This window comes from Callospermophilus lateralis, chromosome 4, assembly GCF_048772815.1.
Source record: "Callospermophilus lateralis isolate mCalLat2 chromosome 4, mCalLat2.hap1, whole genome shotgun sequence".
Taxonomy (NCBI): domain Eukaryota; kingdom Metazoa; phylum Chordata; class Mammalia; order Rodentia; family Sciuridae; genus Callospermophilus; species Callospermophilus lateralis.
In genome coordinates this window covers 64,944,027-64,968,031 of record NC_135308.1, presented here as the reverse complement: position 1 = coordinate 64,968,031, position 24,005 = coordinate 64,944,027, and the positions used below count along the sequence as shown (strand labels likewise).

General features: G+C 34.6%; 1 protein-coding gene across 1 annotated transcript in view; it reads left to right on the top strand.

Annotated features, from left to right (window-relative positions):
• The window catches only part of Kdm5a (lysine demethylase 5A), an 87,397-nt gene that overhangs the window by 31,975 nt on the left and 31,417 nt on the right, over positions 1-24,005 (top strand). Inside the window, exons 11-19 of the mRNA XM_076853951.1 lie at positions 366-547; positions 2,066-2,228; positions 3,526-3,645; positions 7,317-7,511; positions 16,330-16,511; positions 17,266-17,390; positions 17,837-17,987; positions 20,878-20,992; positions 23,317-23,672. Coding sequence (XP_076710066.1) covers positions 366-547; positions 2,066-2,228; positions 3,526-3,645; positions 7,317-7,511; positions 16,330-16,511; positions 17,266-17,390; positions 17,837-17,987; positions 20,878-20,992; positions 23,317-23,672 — 1,589 coding nt within the window. The remainder of the gene's footprint in view (positions 1-365; positions 548-2,065; positions 2,229-3,525; positions 3,646-7,316; positions 7,512-16,329; positions 16,512-17,265; positions 17,391-17,836; positions 17,988-20,877; positions 20,993-23,316; positions 23,673-24,005) is intronic.

Sequence of the window (24,005 nt, the reverse complement as noted above, 5' to 3'; positions counted from 1 at the left end):
TTTTGTCTTCACACTGTATCTAGCATCATTCAGTACATATAATATAAACATTTGGGAACTTAAGTTGCTGGAGATAAAGTAGAAATATAGTAGTGATCTATAAAAATGGATCTTACACTATTTTAATGGCAGACTGAATCTTTACTCATATTTTTAAACAGGGTATCTGAAATAAAGGGAAATCTAAATAGTACCTAAAAAGGAGACTGGATTAAATATATAGCTAAATTAATTACAGATATTAGATAACAGCATAGATTTTTTGGTAGATATTATAAAGTACTTTCTCTTGGAAAGATTCTCTTGAGATTTCTATTGAGCTCTCGTCATTTCTGATTTTTCATTTAACTTTTTTCTTTTTTAAGGAATATGCACTTTGTGGTTGGAATTTGAATAACATGCCTGTCCTGGAGCAATCTGTTCTTGCACATATTAATGTGGACATTTCTGGTATGAAGGTGCCATGGCTCTATGTAGGAATGTGTTTCTCTTCTTTTTGCTGGCACATTGAAGATCATTGGAGTTATTCCATTAACTACTTGCACTGGTATGTATGGTCTTCAGAATAGCATATGTACTTAGTGATTTTTTTTTTGAGGCAGAAATGTGCTAGGGATCAAATCCAAGGCCTTGCACAAGCTGAGCACATGTTCTACCATTCAACTATATCTTAAGCCCTGATAATTATTATTTTTTTAAGATTTAATAATAGTAGTTAATATATTAGGGAAAACTCACTTCGAAAGTATTTTCTACCCAAAAGTAGGATAGCATATTGGGGAGGAAAGGGGAGGTGCCTCAGGTTGTCCCCTTGTAAAATATGTGCACATAGTTTAATCTAAAGTTGTAGCTGAAATGATGGTTATTTGGTATACATGAAAATTATTGATCTTTTTTTTTTTTTTTTGGTGGTGCTGGAGATCAAACCCAGGAACTAATACATGCTAGGCAAGTCCCATATCTCTGAGCTAAATCACCAACCCAGTTTTAGTATATCTTGATAGGCAAAATATGGTGTTTAAAAGCTCAAATACAAAGTTCAAATATAATTTGAAGATATGACTAACCTTTAGTAGTTGAAATATTCAAATAATGTTTTTCTTTACAGTAACATTTCTCTTCAAATTGCCCAAGTTACATGTGCAGTCATTCAGTTGATTTGATGATTTTTTTTTTGTATCTCACAGCTTTTATTTATTTACCTAGTTTCTTACCTACTATTTTGATATCTTAACTATGTGATATTTTTGTCTTCACTTAGAAGATAGTACTTAGATCACAGAATACAGTGGAAAACTAGTGATTTTCTTATTCCATTTCTGTGCTGTATAGTGTGATAACTGCTGGCCACATGTGGCTACTTAAATTAATTAAGAGTAAGTAAAATTAAAAATTTATTTTCTTAATTGCAGTAGCTACTTTTTTGTGCTCTATGATCATATGACTAGGGGTCACTATATTGGCTATCACAAACAAAATATTTTTATCATCTCAGTAAGTTTTATGGGAGAGAGTAGTGGTCTAGGGTTTCAGTGATGCCAAGTTTTTGGTCCATAAGAATTATGGATAACTATATTCAAGGTTTCAACAATTCCTAATCTTGGCTTTTTCTTTGGACAACAAAATTAAAGAAATACCTAGAAATAAATTAAACTTATAGGTATTCTAGAAGCCATTGACTTTTTATTTTGATCATGTGGGGAGAATAGGAATGTACAGTGGACTAGTGATTTGAGATAGCTTGTCAGTATCATTTAGAACAGTGGTTTTCATGTAGTGTCTTTCCTGTTCAAAGATACAACTCCGATCTCCCTTGAACAGTTCATGTACTTAGAGTTGTTCCTATAATAGTGGTGATAGGAGGTAGTGCACCTGCCTATTCATATACTTGCACTACTTCCTATTACAAACAAAGAACATATTTGTGAGGTGCTTGTCAGGATTCAGGGCTTTAATCTGGCCATGGAATGAGACATAGTTGATTATAATTTAGTGGGTTGATTCAGAGGCCCTGACTTCCTGGGAGCTATGCTCTACCTGGCTAACAAGTTATTTCATTTGCTAGGGGGGAGCCAAAGACATGGTATGGTGTGCCATCTCATGCTGCAGAACAACTGGAGGAGGTGATGAGGGAGTTGGCACCTGAGTTATTTGAATCCCAGCCTGATCTCCTACATCAGTTAGTCACCATCATGAACCCCAATGTGCTAATGGAGCATGGTGTACCTGTGAGTTTTTGTATCTCCCTTCAGTATTTTTAAAGTTATTTTAGCTCTTGATTGGATAGAATCACATTTGTTGTGTACCTGGAAGTGAAAGATTCTGTTGTTTTCTAGCTAAATTAGGGAACAACTTATTTGTAAGAAGGGATATGTTTTATTTTTATTTTTTATTTTTTTGTGGTGCTTGGGATTGAACCTAAGGCCTCATGTGCTAGGCCACCACTGAACTTCATCCTCAACCCAGTAGGAAAATTTTAAGATATGAATCATACTTTATATATAGCTACTTATTCAAACAGCCTTCTGTTTCAGCAAACCATTTTTTCCTGGTTTGAACAAAAATCTTATTTTTTTCTTATTATCCCTATTTAGCTAGGATATAGGTATTTGAAGTGTTAGCTCTAGTGACTAATTCTTATCCTTGTTTTTTTTATATAAAGATTTTTTTAAATATTTATTTTTTAGATGTAGTTGTCAATACCTTTTTAATTAATTAATTTATTTTTTATGTGGTGCTAAGGATTGAACCCAGGGCCTTGTATGCACTAGGCTAGCACTCTACTGCTTCGCAACAACCCCAGCGCTATTATGTAAAGATTTAACAGCTTTTAATAATGAGATAATGAAGTAAAAATATATTCTAAATAGCTTTTCTCCTTTAAACTTGTTTTGAAAAATGATTATCAACTTACTAAAACCTGAAAAAATATAAATTAAATGTTTGTTACATAAAATTAAAAATTTGTTATAACTTAAATGAGAAAAGTAGACTAACATTTATAGTGTTACTTTGTCCCTAAAGAGTAAATTTCTAATTGAATCTGTAACTTTTCAAGATACCCATAGTATTGTAAAACAAAGTAAGATTCAGGAAGACTAATTTGGGGCTTATTTTATAATGTATAAGTTAATCAGTTTCCCAAAACTTATCTCAAGGTAGTAGAAAATTTCATGCTTTCATGATATTTATAATAGATGAATAAAAAAATTTCTATTATAAAAAAAATATTATGTTAGAAGACTAGTCATTCAGTGAGAGTAACATTTTCAGTTTCTTTTGGTTGCTAATTATTATAAATTATAATATATTATCAGTGACTATTTTAAGAAGGTAGAATTCTAGCTCTTTCTTAAACTCTAATTTTATTTCTGATACGCCTTAAGATAATGCTTTATTATTTTTAGGTTAGAAAGTGCTTCTGGATCTATGTGACTGATAAAATCTGTCTTCTTTTTGTTGTTTTATTTATTTTTTTATTTTTTTTTTTTCATTTTTGTATTCCTGTTCTCAATTTGCATTTAGGTGTACAGGACCAATCAGTGTGCTGGCGAGTTTGTTGTGACATTTCCTCGTGCCTATCACTCTGGATTTAACCAGGGCTACAACTTTGCTGAAGCTGTGAACTTCTGTACTGCTGACTGGGTCTGTTCTATAGCAAGTGGCTGTTGTACGTCCACTAACACCCCTATAAAATGTAGCTTAGTTGTCATATTTGCTTAACTGGGTTCTGCGTAAGGTCTATGAATATTTCAATAGAAACTGGAGTGGCTCTTGTAATTTAGAAAGTTGAAAGTAGAGAGTCTCTCACATTATTTGGAAGATTTTATGATTTTTTACTTCTCCTCTGTTCACTATTTTCCCCCATTATGTTGAACTTTAAATGGACATTCTGAGCCCTTTTTGAGGGAGTATATGGTTCCTTTAGACTTTGCTTTATCTGAGCACTTTGGAATCTTAAAATGAGTAAAGGACAATGTCAGTGATTGTTGCTCTGCTTTTGTATGAGATAGATATCAAAACATAATTAGTTACGGTTACATTATATCAATTGGGAAAAGACTGCATATTTATAATACTCACTCCCTGACTTCATTTTTCTTTTAGTAATGCTGTTTTTGATGCCTCTCAATGTTATGGGGAAAATTATTAAGTAATAGTGGATCTTATATTTTCTGTAGGTACCTTAATTTATTAAATTACATGATTAACCATAGAGAATTTTTGTTTTCTTGGCTAATGAATAAGATGAAATAAGAGCAGTCTTGTCTTATTTATTTTAATTTCTTTCCTTTTTGGGGGTAGGGGGTACTGGGAATTGTGCTCAGGACATTCAATCACTGAGCCATATCCCCCAACCCTTTTTTGTATTGTATTTAGAGACAGGGTCTCACTGAGTTGCTTAGCACCTTGGCTGCTGGGATTACAGGTGTGCAACACCATGCCTGGCTTTAATTTAGTTTTGAGACAGGGTCTTGCTCTGTTGCCCAGATTGTCCTCAATTTCTGGGCTCAATCTAGCTTCAGCCTCCAGAGTACCTAGGACTGTACGTGTGTACATCATGCCTACCTTGTGAACAGTTGTATTTAAATTCAGTAATTTTAAACTTCTTATTGTGCTTTGGAAACAGCATAATTTAGCATGAACAAGACTAAGTTTAGGTTTTGCCTTGAGCTTGAGCTTTATTTTTAAAAATTCAGCTAATATTTATTGCCTGTTTTTTATTCACCTGGTACTTGCCTAGGTGTATGGTAGGAAGCAGGATGATTCAAGAGTTAGGGATTGTTTCTGTCTTTAACATGCTTACTGTAACTGAATTTGATCTTGAGTAGCTCTTAATTTCACTGGGCCTAAGTTTTTTACCTCATAGGTAATGTGCTAATAAATTCATTGAATAATCTCAACCTGGTCAAATGTTGTGGGTGAGGGTCCTTGATACTCTTTAGAAGAAGATTAGTGATATAATGAAAAGTTAAAATAGCTTTATCTCTGGAATGAGGCAGTGAGACTAATTTTTATAAGCTGCAATTCTATTTTATGTGAATTCCTTATAATAATTAAGAACTGAAATCTCCAGTTTTAATTTTTGTTTTTTTTCTATACTGGGGATTGAGCCCAGGGCCTTATGCATGGTAGGCAAGCACTCTACCACTGAGCTACATCCCCAGTCTTCATAGTTTGTTTTTTTCCCTATTTGCTCTCGTATTTTAGCTGTGTGAGAAATGTTTAAAAAGTAAACATTTAAGAATGAAGACATGAAAGAGTTGTATGTTTTTAATAGACAATATGACTCCTAATCATACATTAAAAATACATATTTTTGGAAGTGATTGTTTCTTTGAAAAGCATGCCAGATTCAGAGATAACCTCATGCTCTTTGAGTTCCCTTATTCCTCTCTGCCTTTCTTAAAAAGGAGGTGAATTTGAAAAGGTTTTTAAAGATTCTTTTTCTTATTTTCTTTCTTTTATAGTTTTTTTTATTATAGTTTTAAAATATAAACAGAACAATTTTTAGCCATAAGAAAGAAGTTGAAGTTAGAGTGGGTATGCAGGTGCATGGTGCAGTGTGTGACTCATGTCGTGATTTGATTTATAGCTTGATCATTGTAGAAGTTTACAGAAATTACCTTAAAGAGTATATTTTTTGTTGTTCTGGTTCTTTGTTCTGTGGTGCTGGGGTTCTAACCCAGATCCTCCAGCATGTTAAGGCCACGCTTTTCTGCTGAGCTATAAACTTAGTATTTGATTTATGAAAATTGTTCTTTTAGCCATTTATTTCATTATTATGAAAACAAAGTATTTAATCTCATTATTTCACTTTCTTGAATTTTCCTTCTGCTAGGCTGGTCGTTTTTAAAAGGATTTCTAGAAATGCAACAATTTAAACTGTCGTTTTTTTTTTTTTTTCTTACAAAAATATAAAAAGTTAGTGTGGAATGCTTTAGTAGTACTTACCCCCTTTTTCTTTCCATTTCTCTTTTTTTCTTCTAATTGCATCTGTTCTTTTTGTTCTAGGGCATCTAATCCTTTATGGCCTGAAATTTTACAATTCTTTACTTATTTTTACAATATATTAATTTTCTTATCAGAGTAGCCATGTTACACTGGTCTAATAGAGTTTGCTGCTTCATTTATATGCCAAGGAACTCTGCTTCTTTTTTTAACTTTATTTTTTATTAGTTCTAATCAGTTATATATGACAGCAGAAAGCTTTTCAATTCATTACACACAAATGGAGCACATCTTTTTTTTTTTTTTTTTTTTTAAAGAGAGAGAGAGAGGTAGAGAGAGAGAATTTTTTTTAATATTTTTATTTTTTAGTTATCGGCGGGCACAACATCTTTGTATGTGGTGCTGAGAATCGAACCTAGGCCGCACGCATGCCAGGCGAGCGCGCTACTGCTTGAGCCACATCCCCAGCCCTGGAGCACAACTTTTTATTTTTCTGGTTGAACACGATGTAGAATCACACCACGTGTGCGTCATACATTTACCTAGGGTAATGATGTTTGTCTCATTCCACAATCTTTCTTACCCGCATACCCCCTCCAATTCCCTCCCTCCTCTTGGCCCAAAGTTCCCCCCACCCCTGTACACCCCCAATTGTGGATCAGCATCCACTTACCAGAGAAAACATTTGGCCTTTGGTTTTTTGGGATTGGCTTACTTCGCTTAGCATGATATTCTCCAACTTCATCCATTTACCTGCAAATGCCATAATCTTATTCTCTTTTTATGCTGAGTGATATATTGTGTATATATACTACAGTTTCTTTATCCATTCATCTATTGAAGAACATCTAGGTTGGTTCTTCAGTTTAGCTATGGTGAATTGTATAGCTATAAACATTGAAGTGACTGCGTCACTGTAGTATGCTGTTTTTAAGAAGAGTGGGATGGCTGGGTCTAATGGTGGTTCCAGTCCAAGTTTTCTAAGGAACCTCTATACTGCTTTCCAGATTGGTTGTACCCATTTACCTACCAGCAATGTATGAGTGTGCCTTTTCATATCCTCATATCCTCATATCCTTGCTAACACTTACTGTTGTTTGGAACCCTGCTTCGTGATGTACACAATAAGAAGAAAATTAGCATGTTAGATCCAAAGTTTAGCATCTCAAATTATGGAAATTTTCTGTGGGATGGGCGTTTGAAATTCTAACTGGTTCATAGCATGCTTATTTATAATCCCCTCTTAGATGGGATTTTTATTCTGTCTTATTTATGTTAAAAAGGAAGATTTTAAGGATAAGTAATGGTTCCATACTGGAATATGTTATAAGTAAGTAATTAATTTGGAAATCTCTTGTTTTTAGTTGCCTATTGGACGTCAGTGTGTAAATCATTACCGCCGGCTAAGGCGTCATTGTGTCTTTTCACATGAGGAGCTCATTTTCAAGATGGCAGCAGATCCAGAATGCTTAGATGTGGGGCTGGCTGCTATGGTCTGTAAAGAATTGACTCTTATGACTGAAGAAGAAACACGTTTAAGGGAATCTGTTGTACAAATGGTGAGTTTCCTGAACACATCCTATATAGTTTTTCTTTTTTCCTACATCTCTTGTATTTGATATTACTTATGGAATAAGAAAAAAACTGAACCTATGAAAAGAGTTCCCTTTAGGTGTTGAACACAGAAGTCACTAATTTTGAAAGTTTTATATTTTTATCATCTCTAACTTTTTAAAATTAGAATTCTATCAGGTTGAATTCCTTAGGTATGTATTTATCTTTTTAAATTTTCTAAGCTGACTGTGGTGGTACATGCCTGTAATCCCAGCTAATAATGAGGCTAAGGTAGGAGGATCACAGTTCAAGGTCAGCCTGGGCAACTTAGTGAGACCATGTCTCAAAATTTTAAAAAGGATTGGGAGTATAGTTCATTGATAAAGCACCCCTGGGTTCATGCCTAGTTACCCCCCAGCAAAATCCCACATATAGTGTTATTTTTTAAACAAGAAAATTCAATTCTTTTTCCTCTAGCCTTACATTTGATAAAAGTTACATTTTTAGTGATTACATTAATCTATCTTTCCTCCTTGTAAGTAATTTAGTAATTTAATGAATAGGGAAGACTGAAAAACCAAAGGTTCGTCGCCTATCCTCCCCCCAACCCCCCAATACTAGTGATTGAAATGAGGGCCTCTTGCATGCTAGGTAAGTGTTCTACCACAGAGTTACATTCAGCCTTTTCTAGAAATTTTATTTTGAGACAGGATCTTATACTATATTGTGCAGGTTGACCTTAAAGTTGGGATCCTCTTGCCTCAGCTTACTGAGTATATAGAATTACAAGCATGTGCCACCATGCTTGGCAAGGATTAAGATTTTGAATGCTTAGAATAAATTAAACATTTGAAACATTGAAATAAATGAGAAAAATATGTATCATCAGCCTCATATTGGCCCATTCTCCGTAATCTTTCCTAAATAGCTACCGTCTACTATGCTGTCTCCTCCCCCTGCCCTTTTAGTGTTGGGATCAAATTCAGCTGCATCCCAGCTCTCCCTCCTGCTTTAATAAAGTCACTCTTTCCTCTTTCCTCTTTGCCTGATATTCTGTCCCCACTTTAAAAACTGTTCTGTTGAGGTGTAATTGATATGCAGTAAGTTACATATTTAATATATACAATTTGATAAAGTTTGATTCTCTCTGTGCCCAAGAAACTGTTGCCACTGTCAATATCATGAATATAGGGCTGGAGTTGTAGCTTAGTGGTAGGGTAGAGAGTTCGCCTTGCATGTGGAAGACATTTGATCCTCAGCACAATATAAAAGTGAAATAAAGATATTGTGTCTATCTACAACTAAAAAAATATTTTAAAAAAAGATTGTGAATGTATCTATCACCTCTAAAAGTTTCCTCATGTCCCTTTGTGTTCCTTTTCTCTTGCCTCATGCCATCCTACCCCAAACCCACTAATCTACTTTCTTTACGTTTTTATTAGAGTTTAACTTAAATTGAATCATACAATACCTACAATTTGTGTTTTTGTCTTGTTTTTTGTTTTTGTTTTTTTGAAATAGGATCTCAATATGTTTCCTATACTGGTCTAGAACTCATTGGTGCAAATGATCCTCCAACCTCAGGCTTCCAAGTAACAGGGACTATAGGCATATGCCATTGTGCCCATTTATCTAGCTTCTCTCACTCTGCTTAATTCCTCTGCAATTCATTCATGTTGTTGCATAAATATGTATATAGCTGAGTAGTTTTTCACTGAGTGGATGTACCACGAAGGTTATTCATTCACTTGTGAATATCCATTTGGATTGTTTCCAGATTTTGGCTGTTAATGTTTTAAACTGCTCTAGACATTTGGGTGCAAGATTTTGTACAGATATATGCTTTCATTTCTCTTGGATAAATAGTAAGAGTGGAATGGTTGAGTCACGTAGTATGTGTATGTTTTAATTTTTTTTTCTAAACAACTGCCAAACCGTAAAGTGATAGTAGTATTTTACATTTCCACCAGCAGTGTATGAGAGTTCCACTTGCCTTACATCCTCACTGATACTTGGTATGGTTAGTTTTTTTAACTTTAGACATTTTGATAGGTTTGTAGTGGTATTTCATTGTGATTTAAATTTTCATTTCCCTAATGTATAACGATGTTTATCATTTTTAAGTATACTTATTTGCCATGTATGTATCTTTTGCTGAATTTATAAATTAGGGTGTTTTATTATTGAATTTTTCGGAGTTCTTTATATATTCCAGATACACATTCTATGTCAGATATGTGATTTGAAAACATTTTCCTTTGGTTTGTACTTTGCCCTTTTATTTTCTTAATAGTATATTTTTGAAGAGTAGACATTCTTCATTTTTATGAAGTTTAGCTTTGTTTTTCTTTTATGGGTTGGACATTTGGTTGTATCTAAAAAACCAACCCAAAAAACCCCAATCTTTGCCTAACCCAAAGTCACAAAGATTTTCTCCAATGTTTTCTAGAAGTTTTATAGTTTTAGCTTTCATATTAAGGAATTTGACTCATTTCAGTTTAGTTTTGTATGTGGAGCAAGGTGTAGATCAAAGTTTATTTCCTTGTATACATCACTTATTCTTTCAAGTTCACTTAGTGTAGGATACTAATTTGAGATCTCCTTTTTTTAGAAGGATAGATATTTGATAGCTAAAACGAAAACAAAAACAAAAAAAACTGGTATGTTGTGCAGACATTTTATTTTTTGATATACCTTAGATGCTTAACAATAGAACCTTGTTTTCCTTTGAATGAAATCAAGTTTTTTTTGAAAGTAACACTTCAGTTTGGGAAGTTTGTGTAATCAAAAAATTAAGAAGTTTGTATATCCAAATTTATTTCAAATGATGAATAATATATATTGTAAGATTTGAAGGATCTTGAGAGGATTGAGTATTGGTTTAAGCTAAGGGAAAATGATATAGTAATTTGGATCTGAAAAATAAAACTGATAGTTTCACTTTTTTTAATAGGCATATATGGGAAAATATCAATGAATCAAAATATAAAGCTGACATAGTAAAAATATTATTACCACAAAATATTCAAAGCTCATTATTTTAAGAATTTACGTTAGCTTAGAGAACTAAATGGCTAGATTTCTTTTTTCTAGTTGCTTGAATTACCTATGATAGAAATAAGAAAAACACAATATACAAGTTGATTTTTACAAAACTTTACTTTTTTGAAGATGTATGACAGTTTGCTTGGTAATTAATATTCTTACTTTAAAATAATCCCACTTTATACCTTTGTTCTTAAAATTTGATTTTATTGTACTTTTTTTTTTAAAAAAATGAATTCCTTTTCTTTTAATGAGAGTCTTAATTTTGAAATTTAAATATATTGGGTATTGGGTTGAGACTCATCTTCTCACATTTCACATTTAACCTGAGGTTTTTTGTTTTTGTGTGTGTTTGTTTGGGTACTAGGGATTGAACCCAGTGATCCTTTGCCACTGAGCTATGTCCCTAGCTCTTTTTATTTTGGGACAGGGTTTCACGAAGTTGCCTAGGGCCTAAGGTGCTGAGCATGGCCTCAAACTTGGGTTCCTCCTGTTTCAGCCTTCCAGGTCTCTGGGATTATAGGCATGGCACTGCTGTGCCCAGCTAACCTGAGTTTTGATGGTGCGTTATTTTTTATTTTTTATGATAAATTGAATACATATCACATTTCCTGATCCTCTATCATATTATTTGTGACTCTTTCATCAAATTTCTCTATAGACCCTTTTCCTTTAAATTTACCTTCCTCTTAAGCTTTGCTCCAGGTACTTCTGCCATTTCATTGCATTATGTATTATCTTGAGATACATGTTTTTCCTAACATTTGCTCTACTCTTTTCTCCAGCTCTTTGATCAACTTGCCTATCATTTTCCTCAAATTATCTCTTTTCTTATCTCCTCAGCTGCCAGTGTTTGCAGGGTTCAACCTTTGATCTTTTGTTTCCCCTTTTTTGCTACTTACTTTTCAAGGAATTGTCATCCATTAGGATTTGTTTTTGTTTTTGTTTTGACACTGAGCATTGAATCCAGAGGCACTTAACCACTGAGCTACATCCCCAACCTGTTTTTTATTTTTTATTTTGAGACAGGATCTCAATAAGTTGCTGAGGCTGGCCTTGAAATTGTGATCCTCCTGCCGAAACCTCAACAGAATTATAGGCGTGAACCACTTTGCCCACCTTTGTCCATTAGGATTTTAACAATCTTTAAAGTATTAACTTGAGGTTTTAGTTTTTATCTGGTAATGTTTCCTCCTATTTTATGAAAACACAGGAATTGTTACTTTGAAAGAGGCAACATAAGCTAGGTGCAGTGTTGCATGCTTATAATCCCAGCCACTTGGGAGACTAAGGCAGAAGAATCACAGATTCAAAGTCAATATTATTAATTTAGGAAGACCCTATCTCAATTTTATTTATGTTTTGTCTATTTTTTCCAATTGTTTCTTTCGTTTCAATTTCATTGATTTCGGCTCTTGATTTTAATTGTTTCTTGCCTTCTACTGCTTTTGCTGCTGATTTATTCTTTTTTTTTTTTTCCTAGGGCTTTGATATGTAGTGTGAGGTCATTTATTTGTTGACTTTTTCTTCTTTTAAGGAATGAACTCCATGCAGTGAATTTTCCTTACTACTGCTTTCATAGTGTCCCAGAGATTTCATATGTTATGTCTGTGTTCTCATTTACCTCTAAGAATTTTTTTAATCTCCTCCTTTATGTCTTCTGTAACCCATTGTTCATTCAGTAGCATATTGTTCAGTCTCCATGTGATGCAGAATTTTTTATTCTTTATTTTGTCGTTGATTTCTAATTTCATTTCATTATGCCTGATAAAATGCATGGTAGTATCTCTACTCCTTTGTATTTGCTAAGAGTTGCCCTGTGGCATGTATATGGTTGATTTTTGAGAAGGATCCATGTGCTGCTGAGAAGAAAGTGTATCCGCTTGATGCTGGTTGATATATTCTATATATGTCAATTAAGTCTAAGTTATTAATTGTGTTATTGAGCTCTGTAGTTTCTTTATTCAACTTTTATTTGGAAGATCTGTCCAGTAGTAAGAGAGGTATGTTAAAGTCACCCAAGATTATTGTGTTGTGGTCAATTTGATTCTTGAACTTGAGAAGAGTTTGTTTAGTGAACATAGCTGCACCATTGTTTGGGGCATATATATTTATGATTGTTATGTCTTATTGGTGTATGGTTCCCTTGAGCAGTATGTAATGTCCATCTTTATCCCTTTTGATTAACTTTGACTTGAAGTCTACTTTATTTGGTGAGTATGGAGACCCCTGATTGCTTCTGCAGTCCATGTGAGTGGTATGATTTTCCCCAACCTTTCACCTTCAGTCTGTGTATGTTTTTTCCTATCAAATAAGTCTCCTGTAAGCAGCATATTGTTGGATCTTTTTTTAATCCAGTCTGCTAGCCTATGTCTTTTGATTGGTGAGTTTAAGCCATTAACATTTAGGGTTACTATTGAGACATGGTTTGTATTTCCAGCCATATTTGTTTATTTTTGTTATTTAACTTGACATGGTTTTCCTCTTTGATTAGTTTTTCTTTTGGTGTACTACCTCCCTCTGCTGGTTTTCATTGTTGTTTTTCATTTCCTCTTCATGAAATATTTTGCCAAGGACATTTTGTAGTGCCGGTTTTCTAGCTGTAAATTCTTTTAACTTTTGTTTATTGTGGAAGGTTTTTATTTCATCTTCAAATCTGAAGCTTAGTTTTGCTGGATACAAGATTCTTAGTTGGAACTCATTATCTTTCAGAGTTTGAAATATGTTGTTCCAGGATCTTCTAGCTTTCAGGGTCTGTGTTGAAAAATCTGCTGTTATCCTAATTGGTTTACCCCTATATGTAATCCGATTCCTTTCTCTTGTGTCTTTTAAAATTCTCTCCTTATTCTGTGTGTTGGGCATTTTCATTATAATGTGTCTTGGTATGGATCTGTTGTGATTTTGCACATTCAGCGTCCTGTAGGCTTCTGGGATTTGGGTTTCTGTTTCATCCTTTATGTCTGAAAAGTTTTCTGATATTATATCATTGAACAGATTGCTCATTCCTTTGGTTTGGATCTCTATGCCCTCCTCTATCCCAATAACTCTTAAATTTGGTCTTTTTATGCTATCCCATATTTCTTGGATGTTCTGCTCATGGTTTCTTATCATTTTCGCTCTGCTGTCTACGTTCTTTTCAAGATGATATACTTTGTCTTCGATGTATGATGTCCTATCTTCTAAGTTGTCTAGTCTGCTGGTGATTCTCTCATTGGTGTTTTTAATTTGTTTTATTATTTCTTTCATTTCAAGGATTTTTTTTATAACCTCCATCTTCCTATAGAGGTGATCTTTTGCTTCCTTCTTGGATTTGTTTATGTAGCTTATTGTCAAAGTGATCCTTCACTGTCTGTATTTGTTGTCTAATGTTTTCTTTGAGATTCCAAAACATCTGAATCATGTAAATCCTGACGTCTTTCTCTGTCATTTTTTCTGCTGTTTCTGTTAATTCTTCTAATGATGTGTTGTCTTGAATTGTTTGTGGTACTTGTCTTTTCATATTGCTCAAGGTTCTTTCCTGCTCTGTGGGATTGGTGTGTTATTGTTTTTACCCTATAGGTTTGTAGTGCTCTTGTATAGTTCCAAGATCCATCCTCTGTGGGGAAGGACAATGTTGACAGTTCCCAATATCAACAGTACATCACCTATTCAGTCACAGATCTGCGCTGGTAGCCATGCCCACCAAAAGATGGCGAGAAAGGTTTTCCAAGATGGAGTCGCCGGTATGCTCAAACTGCAGGCTTTGGGACTGGAGTCTTGGAAGACCCTGTCTCAACATAAAAAATAAAAGGTGCCAGGAATGTAGCTCAGTGGTAGAGCATTCTTGGGTTCAGTCCCTAGTACCACACCAGAAAAAAAGAAAAAGAAAAAAAAAAAGAGGCCATGTGCCCATCATTTGTAGTCTCTTCCTACATGATAATTACTGGGGATTGGACCCAAGGGTGCTTTATCACTGGTTTACATCCCCAGCCCTTTTTATTTTACTTTATTTTTTGATATGGAGTCTGGCTAAGTTTAAGTTGCCCAGGCTTGCCTCAGACTTGCAATCCTTCTTCCTCAGCTTCCTGAGTTGCTGAGTTTATGGATGTGCTCTGCCATGCTTGGCCCATATACTTATTGTTGCATATAGTTGTCATCTCACTTTTCTCACCTGAAAATACTATATCTCCACTGCTTGCACCCTTTTACAAACTATTTTCCTTTCTTAATTGTGCACTAAGTGCCAGGATCATGACATAAAAAAGTTGGTATAGATTTGACTCATCCATTTCATTCGTATTTAAGAGATAACTTTTTGAGTTTTTAAATACTTTTTTAGTTGTTGATGGACCTTTATTTTATTTATTTATATGTGGTGCTGAGAATCGAACCCAGTGCCTCACACATGCTAGGCAAGCACTCTACCACTGAGCCACGACCCCAGCCCTCTCTTATTTAAGGTGTTTTTTGGTTGGTGTTGCTTTGACAGTGTCTCTTATCACTCTCCTCACCCCTCTTTTTTCTTATTGCTATGCCATCCTGGTTCAATTCCATAAGTTTCTCATCTGGATTATTCAAAGTAGCCTTTTAATTAGTATCTCTGTCTTGCTTCTTCTCTCTTTTTGTTCCTGATAATTTATGATTTTTCAAAACATTCTCAGGAATGTGTAAGTTTTGGAGTATGTTAGAATATATTTCAAGAAAAAATTGTTTGTTAGAAAATTTGGAGAAATGGGGGTTAGGAAGATACATGGGGTTCTTTACTACATAACTTATCTGGTCCCTTAATATCCTTGTGCTAATAGTTTATGTCTAAAGTGTTAGGGACATAATCTATAGCATTATCCAAAAAAGAATTTGGCATTTAGGGTATGTTTTAGGATTAGTAGTCCTTGGAGTATACACTTTGTGTATACACTTTGCCAAATGACGTAGAATTTTTTGAAGCAGCCAGAAATCTTATTAGTTGTCAAATTATCAGGTTTTAATCTTGTTTAAATGAAAATAAAAATTGCTCTTATAGCAAAATTGGGTTTACAATTGCTTTTCTCAAATAAGCAGAAACCATAAAGGGAACTCTTGTGTAATAAATGCAAGTGTTTGTATAATACACTTCATATGCTGTTACTTTCTATTTGATTTAACTTTCTTCTGTTGACATCTTGTTGAAGTATTTTGATTTTTATAATTCAGTAATTTTATACTTCTTGTCCTTGCATATGTTTGTACACATCAGTGTTATTTTCAGATTACTAATTTATTTGGTTCAAGTTACTGGAGCAGTAATTTAAAAAAAGGTTAATCTTTTTATTATTTTAAAGAGAAGACAAAACCACATAAAACCTGTGTTCTATGTGTATCTTCATGAATTATGTGGTAAAACTTCTTTTCATCATCACTCAGGTCAAGAAAGAAAAGTCAGCTACCCCCAAAACTGACAAACTTATATTTCTTGACCTGACAACCTTACATTTCTTAACCTCCCAGTTAAAATTTCCCTTCCTTCCCCAAAAAAACTATCTTGACTTTTGTAGTAATTATTTCCTTGCATGTTTGTATAGTTTTATCACTCAAACATATATTATTCAACAGCAAAGTTTAAGTTTTGCACAGTTTTAAAGATCTAGTCATCTCCAGTACCATTAAAAAAAGTAGCCATGTTTTAGGAAGCATTTTGATGTCATACCATTGTACCTTCCATATTTATGCTTTAAATTGGAGATTTATCTGTAGAAAAACACAATTTAAGTTCTTTAAAGACGAGAAAGACTTGATCTGGTGACATAAATTATATTTCAGGGTGTTTTGATGTCAGAAGAAGAAGTGTTTGAACTTGTTCCTGATGATGAGCGACAGTGTTCAGCATGCAGAACCACATGTTTTCTTTCTGCTCTCACGTGCTCCTGTAATCCTGAGCGGCTTGTATGTCTCTACCATCCAAACGATTTGTGTCCCTGCCCCATGCAGAAGAAATGTCTTAGGTATCCAAAAGGAATTTGTAAAACTTATATTACCTTTTAAACAACAACAACAAATCTTTATGTTGTTCTTAATTATTCCCTTCCCTGACCCTAAACTGCTCGTAATTTTTTTTTGGGGGGGGGTACCAGGAATTGAACTCGGGGGTGCTTTACCACTGACCTGACAACCTTACACCACCCTTTTTGTATTTTATTTGGAGACAGAGTTTCGCTAAGTTGCTTAGGGCTACTAGGTTGCTGAGGCTGGCCTTAAACTCAGGATCCTCTGCCTCAGCCTCCCAAGCTGCTGGAATTAAAGGCGTGTGCCGCAGTGCCCTGCTGTTAACAACTTCTGTATTCACTTTCCTACTTGAGGTTCATTCTTTTAAAGTTGGCTCTAAAAGTGGCAGCTAAAATTAGTGGTTTTTTTACTAGTTAATTCCATATGTTCCTTGTTTTTCTCTGCATTAAAGCTGTGGGCTTTTTTTTATTGTCTCCCTCTCTCTTCTTTGAAACCCAGGTCTCCCTTTATTGTCCAGGCTGGCCTTGAACTTTGGATACTCTTGTCTCAGTCTCCTAATAACTGGGATTATAGGCCTGCATCACCACACCTGGTTCAGTTTTCACTTAATGTGAACCAAGATTCCATTCCCTTGGCCATTGTACTTTTCTTAAACTGATTGTACTTAAAATTTAATTTGTTTTCAAGTTGTTGGATTTTGAAGTTTTTATTTGTGTGTGTGTGTGTGTATGTCTATTTCTTGTTTTTTTGTAGATATCGCTACCCACTAGAAGACCTCCCTTCTCTTCTTTATGGTGTAAAAGTCAGGGCACAGTCCTATGACACTTGGGTCAGTCGAGTTACAGAAGCATTATCTGCTAACTTCAGCCACAAAAAAGGTTAAGTTTCCTTCTTTTGTATAATATACTGAAATCACTGTCACTTTTAAAGAGGCAAAAGTTTTAAGGATGTTTTTGTTTTGAGACTAATGGGTTAGTTGAATATAGGCTTAATTTTGTACTTGAGAATCCTCCTTTAAATGAAAAAACTGACAAAATGGAACAGATAACTTGGAGTAGATATATATTTAGTGGAGCCTTTGCTAACCAGTGGATCAACACCAAAGGCTTTTTTGAAAATGAAGTAACCTTATCTGAGAGAAGTCATCTGTAGGCATTTGGAATGGGCACCTGATCAGAAGTTTTATTGCATTGGAGAGATTTTCATAGCTGCTATCATTTCATTTCTACTATTAAGTTGATGACTCACTTGAGTGAGATTAGTGAGGATTTTAGAATGGTTTTGTCTGTGATCATAGCATATGACTTTTTATTTATTTTTACAGATTTGATTGAATTGCGAGTAATGCTGGAGGATGCTGAGGATAGAAAATACCCAGAGAATGATCTCTTTCGAAAACTCAGGGATGCTGTAAAAGAAGCTGAGACTTGCGCTTCTGTGGCTCAGCTGCTTCTGAGCAAAAAACAAAAACATAGGTAAACCTAAAAAGAGTTTGATTTTCCAGTGGTTTCCTGTTTCTCTCAGATTAAAAGCCAAAGTTTTAACACCCCTATGAAATCCTATGTTATCACTGACCTCTTATGGCCATGTCTTTCCCAGTAGTGCCCGGGTCTTCTGCTGTTCCTTTTCTCCCTCCCTCAAATTGTCAGAAACTTTTAAAACTGTAATAGTATAAGTTAGTTGTAAATAGCTGTATCAGGAAGACAGCAGACAGACCTGCTGAGTTCAATGCTGGAAATCAGCACTGAAGTTATATAGTATCTATGGGACAAAGACCTACCTGTAGCCAGGAAAATAATTTTTGAAGACACACTAAATTTATTTTATATTCATTTGTATCTGAGGGAATTAACAGCATGTGCAGTTTATGACCTAGCATTCTCTCCCTTCTTAGACATGTTTAATGACTTTTCAAATGAGATTTGTGAAACATGGTCCACAAGTCCACAAGCTTACGAAAATATGAAAGTTTACTTTTTCAAAAAGGTAGATGAGGGGCTGGGAATGTGACTCAAGTGGTAGTGTGCTTGCCTAGCATGCGTGAGGCACTGGGTTCAATTCTCAACATCACATAAAAACAAAAATAAAGATATTGTGTTCACCTAAAACTAAAAAATAAATATTAAAAAAAAAAAGGCAGATGAAGCAGATGCCTGTGGATAATTGGAAAGCAGTAGTATTGTTTTCTTATATGGAGGGAAAACCAGAAAAGAAAAATATCACTTATCAAAGAAGAAAAGAACATACTTAGTTCAAGACCATCCACCTTAAATTGATAGTAGCTAATTGATTCATTCATTCAGGTCCCCAAATTCAAATTTCTTAACAACATAGATCAGGAATATTTAATAACACAGGATATGAATAAAGTATTTTGAGTTTGGGTAACTTCATAATCTACTTTTTATTAGAACTGTTGTGCTTTACTAAAGGGGTGATATATATTATTTCACATTTTTTCCCTCAAAAACTCTCCTTTTTTGTTCTACTCTAGAGCATTCTTGGTGTTCTTCATACATACCAGGCATGCTCTTGCATTCTCACTTCTCTTCACTCAGAGTTCTCTTTCCACCATATCCAGGTGCTTGTTCTTGTACTTTTAAAACTATCACTTTTAGGCCAGATATGGTGGCATACACCTGTAATCCCAGTGGCTCAGGAGGCTGAAGCAAAAGGATTTGAGTTCAAAGCCAGCCTCAGCAAGTTGGCAGGGCCCTAAGCAACTCAGTGAGACCCTGTTCTAAATACAACACAAAAAATAACTAGGGATGTGGCTCAGTGGTTAAGTGTCCCTGGGTTCAATCCCCAGTACTCCAAAAATAAAGAAATCACTTTCTTGGACAGGCCTTTTCTCATAGTCCTTTATGAAATTGCAACCCTATCCTTTCCTACTTTGTTTTTATTCTAACTCTGTCACCTTTTGATACACCAATTTACTTATTTAATGTCATTTGTTCCATTCTCTCTCTCTCTAGGTGGGTGGGGGTGGTGGTGGTGAGCACTGGGAATTGAACCCAGAGGCACATCCCCATTTGTTCATGGACCTTTATTTTATTTACTTATTTATAAGTGGTGCTGAGAAATGAACCCAGTGCCTCACACATGCTACAAAGCACTCTACCACTGAGCCACAACCTCAGCACCCCCAGCTCTTTTTTATTTTTTGAGACAGGGTCTTGTTAAGTTGTTTTGAGCCTTGCTAAGTTGTTGGTCTGGCTTTGAACTTGTCATTTTCCTGCCTCAGCCTTCTGAGTTGCTGGGATTATAGACTATGCCACCACACATGTCTATCTCCTCCATTCTTTCCTCTCTCCACCAGAATGTCAAAGATTTTTATTTTCATTGCTGTATTTCTTGTGCTTACAAATACAGCATATAGCAAGTGCACAGTAAATATTTATAAATAAATAAATGATACTACAAGCTAAAGGCAGGTGGCAGCAAAGAGTAACCTTGTTGGATGTGGAAGAGGCTGTGATTGGTTAAGGAGCATAGAAGGGTTATGCCTGATTTAATGCAATTCATATGCATTAACTTTTCTGTAGTATTATTTCATAGTCATTCCAACATATTCCTTATATCTGAATAGCTTTTGTCTATAATACTTCACATTGACTTCTAAATTACTTTGTGAAGTTTTGTTTTGTTTTTTTAACCCTACCAATTTATCAGAGAATCTTTGAGACTTTTTTTTTTGGTACTGGGAATTGAACCCAAGAGTGTTTACCACACTGAACTACATCCCCAGACTTTTTTTAATTTTGATTTTGAGATAGGGTTTTGCTACATTGCTTAGGGCCTCAGTTGTTAAGGCTGACCTCAAACTTGTGATCCTCCTTCCTTGGCCTTCCAAGTTGCTGGGAATACAGGAGTGTACTACTGTGCCTGTGTCTTAAGAGACATTGCCCAGTAGATCTTACCTTGTCACTAAATGATCATTGAATCCCTTGGGGAATCTATAAAAGCTTAGGGAACCTTTTAGAAAAGTGCATGTACACCCAAGATTTTGAAATAATTTTAGGTGATTTGTTATTCTAAGGCAGGTTAAAGGCCCTTGTTTCAGATTGTAAACATTTTAACATATAGGATTTAGTTTTATTAATAAACCTAATGTGGGTGAATTTATTTAATGTTGGAGATATTTAGCACTTACATATTGGAAGAAATGTGACTTGGAGTGTTGAATCTTAGAATCATTAACTGATGAGTTTAAAATTTTATTTAGAAGTGATTATCTTTATAATGGATTCTAACACCAGGATTCTAAGATTGCTTAGGTTTGAATTCTGAATAGAGTAAGAGCCCTATTTTATATCAGAATGACTGAGTTATTCTTACTTACGGCTCAATATTATTTCACAACAGGCAAAGCTCAGATGGTGGGAGGACTAGGACCAAACTGACAGTAGAAGAATTGAAAGCCTTTGTCCAACAACTATTTAGTCTTCCATGTGTCATCAGCCAAGCTCGACAAGTAAAGGTGAAGTGTAAAATTCTTTTCTTGAGTAATATCCTTTGTAATATGGACAGCTGTTTTGGTTTAACAAAATCATATGTCTGTTTTTTTGTTCTGTTGGCTTCTTTTATATATACTGTTATTTAAGGTTATTTAGTAGGCAGTTTCTTAGTTTTATTCTTAGCCTTCATACCTTTTAACATTCTGGAACTAAGTAAACTAAAAAAAATATTTTAATATTAAATTTGGGTCAGAGCTTCTATACATTTATTTATGTATTTATTTATTTTTGGTATCAAGGAGTGAACCCTTGGGTGCTTAACCACTGAGCCACATCCCTGGCCCTTTTTATTTCTGTTTTGAGACAGGGTCTTTCTAAGTTGCTTAGAGCCTTGCTAAGTTGCTGAGGCTTGCTTTGAACTTGCAATCCTCTTGCCTCAGTCTCCCGAGTTGCTGGTATTACAAACATGCACCACTGCACCTGGCTGAGACTTTATTTAAATAAAGGTAACTGAAACACAGTAAATTGGTTTTAAAATTTGAGTATAGCAGGAAGTTTCTAATACACATGAGCTTTTAAAAATACAGAGCTCTGAAATTATTCAGGTTCCAATGATTTAATGAATATGTAAAATCTCAAAAGTATGTTAGTTTGTATGTTTTGTAATATTTTGATAGTTTTTGTGTTTTGGAAGTAGCTAGGATGTTTAAAATAGCTCTTAAGAAGGTTATCAACTTGTAAAATCTAGTATAATTTATGATCTTACTACATTTCATAAGAACATTTTCATTTTGGTAGTTAGCTACTTTCTTTTTTTCAATGACTTTTTTCTGTAATCAATTGTGATACCACACATTCCTTCTTTTACTTCTCTTTGTTTTTTTTTTTTTTTTTTTTACTACTAAGTGTTGGAGTGTATTAGGAGTCTCAGTTATTTTTTTCTTTTTGGTACCAGGGATTGAACTCCAGGGTGCTTAACCACTAAGCTACATCCCCAGTGCATTTGGTATTTTATTTAGAGACAGGATATCACTGAGTTGCTTAGGGCCTCATCAGCCATTTTTTTAGGTGTAACCTCTCCTGATATCTTCTTGTTTTGTCGAGTGTCATTAAATGTTACCTGCAACTGGTTCATTCCCAGATATCCAGCTTTCACTGTATTTCTTTTCTATGGATTTTGTATATTCAGATGCATACTCTACATTTCTTGGCAGACTAATAGATATCTGAAAAACCTTTTATTTAGTCAAATGAATCAAAATCCTTGATTCCTTTATATTCCTATACTCCATGTCCAATCTCTAAATAAGTGCTGCAATTACCTCCAAAATATATCCCACAGTGAACTATGTTTTTAACATGATCTCTGATTAAAATTGCTCTAGTATCATTATTGCTTGAAATTGCTCATGGCAGTTGCATCTGTGTCTTATATTACCGCAATAGCCTCCTAGCTGCTTTCTCTTCTGCTTTTGTTCTTGGCAGTTTATTATTTGTTTGGTAGCCGGAGTGTTTATCTAAAATATAACTCAAATCATAGAATTCACTTGTGGTTAAAATCATTCAATGGTTTCCCAAAGCCATTAGAATGAAATCCAAACTCATAATCCATAAAACATTAAGTAATCTGAGCTCTGCTTATTCTTTACATCTCTCTCATCCACTTGTAACAGGACATCAAGCTTATTCCTTTTTAAAAGCTTTTGTAATAATATTTGTCCTGCCTGAACTATTTTTCTACTAGAATCTGCATATAGTTCCCACTCCCACTCTCTTGTTTTAGATTTGGTTCGCTGTCTTCTGTGACTACCATTGCTAATAAATGTGCCTCCTGCTCCTCTGGTCATTCTGTGTTTTGTGTTGCCTTATTTTATTTTCAGAATACCAAATATTAACAGACTTTTTTTTTCATGTTTATTGTCTGTCCACATATATTAGAGTATATGGTTTCCTGAAGACAAGGACTTTTTTATGTCTTTAGTACTGTGTGCCTAGAGCAGTGGCTACATCTAAGTTAGTAGTCATTAAATATTTATTAAACGAATCAATTGTATTTTAAAATAAGATTATGGATAGAATTACTGAGAAGCATAATGCTTTTAACTATTATATCTGAATATTTGATGCTATAATTTTGAGACTTATAAGAGAGTCTAGAATTGATAGCTTACCTGAACTCTGTTCTATTCCATGCTTATTTTGTATCTTTAATTTGCTTTTTTTTTTTTTTTTTGCACATTGTGGGGATGGAACTCAGGGCCTTGTACATTCTAGGGAAGTGTTCTCCAACTGAGCTATAGCCTCAATCAAAATTTTCTTTTCATTTTTATTTTTTTCAACTATTCAGAATTTGCTGGATGATGTAGAAGAATTTCACGAACGTGCTCAGGAGGCCATGATGGATGAAACGCCAGACTCTTCCAAACTTCAGATGTTGATAGACATGGGTTCTAGTCTCTATGTGGAGCTACCTGAATTGCCTCAACTTAAGCAAGAGCTACAGCAGGCTCGGTGGCTGGATGAAGTAAGACTGACCCTGTCAGATCCACAACAAGTCACTTTGGATGTCATGAAGAAACTGATTGACTCTGGAGTAGGGTTAGCACCCCACCATGCCGTGGAGAAAGCCATGGCTGAACTACAGGAGCTTCTCACCGTCTCTGAACGATGGGAAGAAAAGGCTAAGGTCTGCCTACAGGCAAGGTGAACACATATTTTGGTGACTGCTGCCTCTTTAATAACCAAGATAGAAGGAAGAAGGGGAAGGAGAAACATAAGGGCCTGTTTCATTACATGTTTATTTAAATGTTTTGTGTCTGCTTTACTAGTCACTGAGTTATCAAATGGTGCTGTAAGTAGGTAGACTGTTTCACATATGTGCAAACTATTGTGTTGAGTACTTTGTATGGTACCTTTAAATGATACAAAGTAGTGTTTTGTTAAGAGCCACAATTAATGATATAATTAGGAAATAATAGTTATAAAGCTCATTGAAATATCTTTTTATTAATCGAGAGGAATGGAAAAATCTGATAG